The 8,823-nt window shown below is 31.9% G+C and overlaps 1 protein-coding gene across 1 annotated transcript in view; it reads left to right on the top strand.

Moving 5' to 3' along the window:
- Positions 1–8,191, top strand: part of LOC105624639 (protein alan shepard) — a 26,451-nt gene extending 18,260 nt beyond the window's left edge. Inside the window, exons 5-9 of the mRNA XM_012205996.1 lie at positions 5,353–5,530; positions 6,476–6,629; positions 6,935–7,129; positions 7,611–7,703; positions 8,042–8,191. Coding sequence (XP_012061386.1) covers positions 5,353–5,530; positions 6,476–6,629; positions 6,935–7,129; positions 7,611–7,703; positions 8,042–8,191 — 770 coding nt within the window. The remainder of the gene's footprint in view (positions 1–5,352; positions 5,531–6,475; positions 6,630–6,934; positions 7,130–7,610; positions 7,704–8,041) is intronic.
- The last annotated feature ends 632 nt before the right edge of the window (positions 8,192–8,823 follow it).

Raw genomic sequence — 8,823 nt, 5'->3', positions numbered from 1 at the left:
TTTGTACTACTCGTACTTTCTTCTTCTAGTGTCTTGTTAGTGTTACGTAAATAAAGTTAATTTAATTTAAATTAATTAGTACGTTATTTACTTATACTAATGTACTAATTACTATATATATATATATATATATATATATATATATATGTATCATTTTTAAATTTTAGATTACTTTATATTACTATTTTAATAAACTCTTATTTATTAAAGAGAAATTTTTAAAGTTAAGTTTTCGTGCACGGCAGGATATTGCTTTGCGCATTTATATTAATAAACTTTATTCAGTTTTTACTATGTCGTATATATTCTACAAGATTTATTATAAATGAAAAAATATCTTATTATGTAAATGAAATGTTTTTTTCATCGATTATTTTACAATTTCATTTGTTTCCAAATTTAATAAAATTAAAATTTGCGAGAGTATGTAATTTTAGATAATCCAAAGTATCCAATAGAAATTATAAAAAAACAATCATAAATCATTATACATTTAATATACAATTCGGTAAAAAATTTATTTTTTATAGCGATAAGCATATTTCCAATAAATATCTTTCTATGCGTGTATTTTCTATATGTCGGGAACTATAATATTTTTTTCCATCGAGAATCTGTCTCTGTTTCTCTCTGCTTTTTTCATTTATCTAGAAATTTTCTCTGATACTTTGTCTGTTATTCTGTCTTACGTACCTTACCTACCAGACCCTTTATCGGTGCTTGCTGCTATACCTCGGCCACATATATAGCCGATACTATGCTATGTCGACATTATGTCTACAATCGTCATGTCATGAGAATTGCATTCTGCGAATTTCAGCATTAATTTCGAATCTTAAAAGAAATTCAATACCTGTCGATATCCATGTAAGGTCGTATTCATAGTCATTATTTAATATAGGATTGTGAGATTTCATGAATTATCTAATTATCTAATATTCATTTTTTTCATTTTCTAGAAGTTTATTATATGCTTCAAATATTTTTCGATTTATAAATAAATGATATAAATTATATCGTCAAATAATTGATAAATAATTCAACCGTTAATTAGAATAATATATTTAATGTAACATTTTTTTCTTATTGTATTGATATTTGTTTTTTGTAACTTGTATGATCAATGATAATACTGATATATTATGAAAAATAGCATTTATAATTGCATTATAGTTTGGCAGATGTCAAAGCAATCCAATTAATTGAACTTATTTATTGAAAACTTGAAGCTTATTTATTGAATCGGTGATTAATATATAATAAACAAGAGACTGAGTGGCTCAGTTAATAATTACGATTATTTAAATAATTCATAAAATTTAACTCAGCTAAGGAATTTATAAGTTTAAGTCTGTATAATTATAAACATGTTTGCTATTAGAGAAAAATATTTTATGAGATTATCTCCATCTATGAATACCATCCTTGGAGCTTGACTTTGCTCGCTAAATGATTTGACAATAAAATGAAAGAAAAAGAAAAAAAAGAAAAGTGTTATATTGAAGTATGGCAGCATAAGCGACGTATCAGTAGTAGCTCTAGCATAGTCAATATATTGTGTAATATCAATATATTGTGTAACGTTTATTATGTTTCCGTGTAATATTAGCAGTTTAAAGAAAAGATAATTACTTCAAACCATAATATCAGATTATAAACTTGTCAATGTCGACTCGATAGCAGTGTTCGGCGGTGTGATCGTCTATTTCTTTTTCTTGATAAAAAATAATGATGATATGATTCGCGATTATTTACTTGATAATTATGTTGATTTTATTAGCTGATCAAAGATTCGATTGCATTTCGCCTGACTCTGCTTTGCGACAGTCGTCTCAGTCTTACGTTCTCTTGCATTAAATCCTGCTCGAGACAACCATAAGTAAAGAAAAAGCACACACTGCCGAACGAGAGAGTATCGGCCTCCCGCCTGTTTGTACTATTTGTCCTTGTACGACTAACTCCAATGGAATAGTTCCTTTAAGCTGACCGTGGTAAAAAGCACGGGGTGTGATGACCAGCAGCTGTGTAAAATAATGATAATGATGATGTCAATCGCATGCGATATGATATAACTAAAAGCGAAACAATACCATAATTTTTCGGTAAATCCTATGGTAAATCGTATAGTTAGGCGGTTATGTTCGGATATAGGCGTTGTCTTTCCTCGAGGGGTGTTGGGTCGGATTCACACGTACATTTGTCTTACTTCTCTTATATACAAATATATAATGAAACATTAATTACACACTTTAATCAAATACACACCTACAGGTTGCGAAGTGCATTCGGGAGCCAGTCTTAAGATTCAGAAAAAACGGGACCTCAAGTTTGGTAATTAAACATTACTTGTACTACATAAAAAAAGAGATTAAAGAATCGATTTATTTTATGTAAATTGCACAAATAATAACTATATAAATATAAAATGATGTTTATTACAGAGAATTACAGAGAGCCGTAGATAATGGAGTAAAAGAAACAATCAGAATCAGATAAAATAAATAAAACTACTCGAGAGAAAATGTCAATTATAAATCAAGCTGTTGAATCTTATAGAAAAGTTCCCGATAGCATAGGTCGTATTTTTTACGAATTTGTAAACTGTTCTATCGGAATATAAAAAATACAATTAAGACATAATGCAATAGAAATCGATTATTCGAATATCATTTAACCGAGTATTTGATCATTCGAATGATGTGAGAAACGGTCAATGATTATCCGGACGATCGCTTTTGCAAGAAAACGTCCGTTCGAACATTTGCATATTTTCTCTGTATTATTCGAATTATCAAACATTTGGTCAAATAATATTCGATATAATCAAATTCCTACTGTATCTGATATATACCAGGATGTCGCGGAATGAAAGACGGTGCGATTGAAACTGTCAATGGAAATGGAAAGTCGATGGAATCTGCACGCATTTATTCGAAAAACAAATAAGCTCCGCTTTGCTAATAATCGACACTGTCTCATTCCATGGCAATCCTCATACATATGCGCACGTGGATATATCCATGCACGTATACATATGTATGTATGTATATATACATATATATGTATGTATGTATGTATGTATGTATGTATGTATATACATATATATTAAAATGCCATCAGCTTGGCTTATATTATCATGATATTTTCATTATTTGTTTTTTTGTTTTAATGCATTCGCAAGATTGAAGTAAATTGTCGTAAAGTATAAGTATATACTCAAGTAATCGTAGAATACTTTTGATTGGTTCGTTGACAAAAGTGGTGGATCTCGAAATATGCTTGAGGGTGCATAATATCTCATCAGTCTTCAGACACGCATATGTTTTTACTTTTTTCTACATTCTCTTCATTTTCTTTTTTTTTTCTTTTCTTTTTCCTCCTTTTCTTCCTTTGTTCTATTTATCTTATATTATTCTCCTGTAAAATTCTTATAATAAACAGAAAATCGGAGCATGAACACATGTATATGTACGTCCATATACTTCACATATATTATGTGTTTTGTGCGACACTATACTCGTCAAGAGTTGCTCTCTTTCTCCATATTTGTTCATTACTCATATACAATATATAACTGTATATACATATATGTATGTATATATATATGTATACGTAAAAATGCCTGTGCTTTTCTTTATCATGCTTCTCTTTCTCTATATCTTTTTCTCTTTCTCTCTGTTTCTCTCTTTCTGTTTCCAATGAAATGTCACATGTTACTATGACCCTGTTCTTTATTACCGCTTTGAATGGTTATTTGTAAAAAAAGATGAAGACGATTTTCGACACATGTAAATAACATTAGAAACGTGAAGATAGATGTACGTTATTCGTATATAGGTACTATTCTTGATTATTATCTTTTTTAATGCTGCCGGTGTGTAGAAATTTGGCCGCGTATCTTTAATTTTTTTTCTGCGGGCGCTCTGTGATAAATTTATAATGTGCATCGTTTACATACGTCACGAAATTTTGAAACGCCACGGTAACTCGAGACGATTATCATTGCGCAAACGAGCGTTTCGCATCAAATTTCACCTCACGTGCACAATACACGGGAAAATTTGTCCAATTCTGCCTTACGAGGAAAAAAACGCGACAAAGTATATGCATAGGTGACGTATTTGTCTCGTTATCTTGTATGAATTAAATAAAAAAATCTATTAATAGAATCTTGGTAGAAAGAATCGCAGTAGAGAGTTCCTATAATCTGTATTTTTTTCATATTTGTACATTGTATCTTATTACATTCGATACCTTTATATATTCCTGTTTAATCCTTTTATTCGTTTTGTATTACATCCTCGTTCGGACTACTTTTACGTCTGATTTTATTTACGTGCATTTTCTCTTATCTCTGTCGTGTCTTCTTGGGACTTTTATCCTGAATCATAAAGAAACGACACGATTTTTTGACAAAAATTCGATTTTTTCGAACAAGGAATTTTAACGTGTACAGTAATGTGTATGTGTATATGATTTAATACTCGCGTTATATAGCATGTTCTTTTGCGTGCGGAAAACGAAAAGTCGTATTTTTAGAGGTAGAAGTACATTAGTCAAAAGAGATGAATCGAATGCATCCCTAGAAGCAAGCAAATTTAGAGAGCCACCAAGAATGTGGTAACGTAATTGCCATGAAGCATGATTACCTTCCGACATTGAGACTAAATAATCGTCCAGTCGGTTCCACGTTCCGATACCGGTATTCGGTACCCATTCGTTCCCTATTTTTGCACTCTTTCTTCGAAATTTAGACGGCGATTACTGCTTAATGGTCTCCTCGTAGTGTCAATGTTGGTAGAAACGTTTTACGTTGTGCTATTTACGACGAGGCTAGCGATACTTTTCACGCGTACGGAATTTGGATTCATTTTTTCGCACGTGTCCGCGGTTAGAAACGTCTCGTTGCTATTTTGAGAATAACATTTGAAAAAATACCTTTCCATGTGTTATTATTTCAGTCGTCATTCGATAAATTCGCGAATATCATTTTAACGTTCCAGACTAAGCAAAAAAATTGCGCAACGTACTCATTTGTCATCAGATTATTCTTAATATTTTTTTATAACTCTACGCTGATATATATGATAATGACGATGAAAGTAAACAGTACAAACAGTACAATATAATAATGGTATTGAAATAATTGGACAGATTTTGCAAACGTGTTCAATCGGTTTCGGATTTGTGGATTATCGTCTCGTCTTACCTGTGCATCAATTTCTGATCGATCGAACCCACAGAGAGCGACGATAGAAACGACAGTCGTGGAAGTTAAAATGATAATCCGCTTCAGAATTGTTTGAAAATCATTATATCCATTGTGTTACCCTGTTATATGTAATTGCATAGTATTTTTACTCTCTTCCCAGCAACAGGAGCAGGATCCCACTAATCTGTACATCGCCAACCTGCCGCTGACCTTTAAAGAGAACGACGTCGAGGCATTACTCGCTCAATACGGACAAGTTATCTCTACCCGTATTCTGCGCGATACTTCCGGCCAGAGCAAAGGAGTTGGATTCGCAAGGTTTCTACTTTTTCTCTCTTTATTATACATATAAATTACTATCACAGTATCACATGCGACGATAAATTTGTACATATCCTTCCCTAGGAGGAACAAAAAACATATTTTTGTATAGAAATCACGAATAGTATGCCTTCTATATGAATTAGTCTTTTTTGTACTAGCATTTAACTTGTAGCTTTACAGAGCGATGTTCTTGCTCCTTAAATTACGCAGGAAAAATTACTGCGTATGTGAGGCGCCGATGAGATCGAATCCGGATCCACGGATTATTAAATCCGCGGACCGAGCACTGAGCCTGGCGTCTCAGATCCGCTTCGCAAGATTCTCATGAAAATCTGTGATAGTACCTCTTTTTTGAGATGAATTGTATTTTAAATTATTTTGCTATGACTCTTTTGATTTCAAATAATACATTATCAAATAAATAAAAATATTAACACCTATAATGATCGAAACTGGATTTTTAATGCTTAAATAATGTAAATTATACATGCCTCGGTTTAAAAGCTTAGGACACTCATACAGAATATAAAAGATCCGGGTTCGATTCTCGGCCAAAGTAATATTTTTCGCAATAAATTTATTTACATTTTTTCAGCACATTTTTCTAATATATAATATCGGATTGAGCATCAAATTATTAAAATTTGCTTATCAATTTAATTTGTGATATCATTACAGTAATTAATTGCGTTTAAGTCCGGAAAATCAATTCGGTGTGCAGTTCGAAATGACTACAATATGGTATATATGCATGTACATATATAATACGTATATATATATGTATATATAATTCACATTGAATTATTTAAGCATTAAAAATCCAGCTTTTTGTTTTAATATTTAACACTTGTTGTGTATTCACATATATAATCTTAATAAATCATTTATTATTGTTAATACATTACAACTTACGAATAATTTTTTACAACTGCATTACAGAATGGAATCCAAAGAAAAATGTGAACAAATTATACAAATGTTTAATGGAAAGGCACTAACAGGCGCAAAGGATCCATTATTAGTTAAATTCGCTGATGGCGGAAACAAAAAAAAATCGTTGTTTAAAAGTACAATATGGAGAGAGACAGGAGAGGTACGTAATTATAATATTCTATATATACAAATATCACGTATGTTGGTTAGATTAATAGGCAATGTACTTATATTTTTATTTTCTTAAATAGTAAACACAGATAGGTTATATAAATTATGTTACACCAAGTGTGATATATACTAAATATTTGATATATAGAATTTTTTGGCTTAAATACAAATCTAATCCTTTATATTATATCTCAAAAATATTTGTATATCTTAGAAACAAATCTCAAAAAAATAAGTCTATCATTTTATGATCGAGAATGTGCCAATTTTTATTATTTTCATGTTCTTTTTCAGAATATGACTTTGAATTACGACACGAGTGGCGTTGGTCAGAATGGCGTTGCTACGACTCACATGCTTCCCACGACAGCTCTTACACAGTACAGTCGTCACTACAGTCAGGCATTGCCTGGTTACAGTGTGCCGGGCACTCCTTGGGTGGCTCCTTATCTCGTGCATCCTTCCCCGCCACATATGCAACAGGTCGACGTGAGTTTTTATACACTTTTCGTTCATTTTGTTTTCATTGTTTTGCACATAGAGGAGAATGTCTTTATATCGAGTTTTAGTTCAAGAATTTATAATTTTGCATACATACATGATCGAACACGATAAATTCTGTAGATTTAATATTCAAATTGGAATATAAAATATTTGAACTAAACTCTAATGCTTTCGCTTTTAAAATAAAATTGCACTTATTCATTGTTTTCACAGCGAGTAGAAACAATTATTTTTTAATTGAAACATTCGTATGTCTACGAAATTACTCGATTATTGTCAAATCATGTTTTTGGACACGCACTGTTTTTATTTACGCGTCCGATTTATGTTTTACAATGTTTTGTTTTGTTTTGTTTTGTTATTGTTTTAAATTTTTTTATATTTTTTAAATTTTTTCTCATCGTAATGTCATAGAGATTATCATTGCTTCTGCTTCATCATCGGATTTTGTTGGTTTCTGTTACAGATGATACCATCGGCTGATCCTAGTAATCCACAATACAGTATGATTCCTCAGCTTACCACGCAAATGTCTACCTTGCACCTTGGCACTGGTTCCGTAAGTTTTTTTTTTTTCGATTTTTTAACAGTTTGACACAAATGTCCGAAAGACAAAAAGTGACATCTAAATTATTTATAATATAAAAATTCTAATCTACAATATATAGAATAGATAAAAAAATTCTAATCTACAATATATAGAATAGATTTTGATGCTTCAGAATGTTTTAAATATTCCGATATTTAGAATGTTAAAGATTGTTTGGAGTTGATGAAGAGATTCCAGAAGTTGAGAAGTTTCTCGAACATTTGTATTTCTAGAACGAATTGCACTAGAATGATTTGCACTAATATTGACAAATGATAACTAACTGTCTTTTTATTTTTTCTTTTCAGTACATAGCGAGCCCGCATCCCTATCCTTACACAACTTATCCTGCTCCTAGCATTATTCACACTATGCCACTGGGCGAGTCGGAGCAGACGAGTAATGCAGCGTCCCCCGACGACTCCTATCAGCAGTACCAGGCTCAACAGCCTAAGTAGGCCACGGTTTATAATAGGTCAGAATTCTTTTTTCTTCTTATGCCTTACAATGCAATACTGTGGCGACTACTACAAATTTCTTAACTCACAATAAGATGACAAACGGATATAAAGAGATTTTTCGATTTCAGATGTACGATCGCGCTAAGGGTTACGTGAATTAGGAAAGGCTTACTGATTGACTTATGAAGATATGCGCAGAAAGAAACAACAAATACGAAAGCGAATTACACTAAGAAGAATAGATTTGAAACAAAAACTACATTACGTAACGAATAAGATTCTTCCTCACGATAAATTGACTTGCCAGCGTTTTTATACGTTTTATCCAACAGTAAATAGAGGAAAGTAGATGATATTTTGCAACGAGTAGGCAGAGTGAATGTTGAGAGAATGTGTAAGAACGAGAGGAAATGAGCGAGCGAGAGAAAGATTATAATTGAAAGAAGTACAGGAAAATGAGTACGAAAACGATTACGTGTCGTCCGCGTGAAATGGCACGTGCTTCCATACTAGTTATGGCTCCATTAAAGCTACGTGATGGTAACACGTACACTCTTATGTACACACATACAGAGAGAGAAGGAGAGAGAGAGAGAGAGAGAGAGAGAGAGAGAGAGAGAGAAGAGAAG

Source organism: Atta cephalotes (genome assembly GCF_000143395.1).
Source record: "Atta cephalotes unplaced genomic scaffold scaffold00083, whole genome shotgun sequence".
Lineage (NCBI taxonomy): Eukaryota > Metazoa > Arthropoda > Insecta > Hymenoptera > Formicidae > Atta > Atta cephalotes.
Note: the sequence above shows the minus strand (reverse complement) of the source record. Positions and strands in the feature narration are given on the sequence as shown.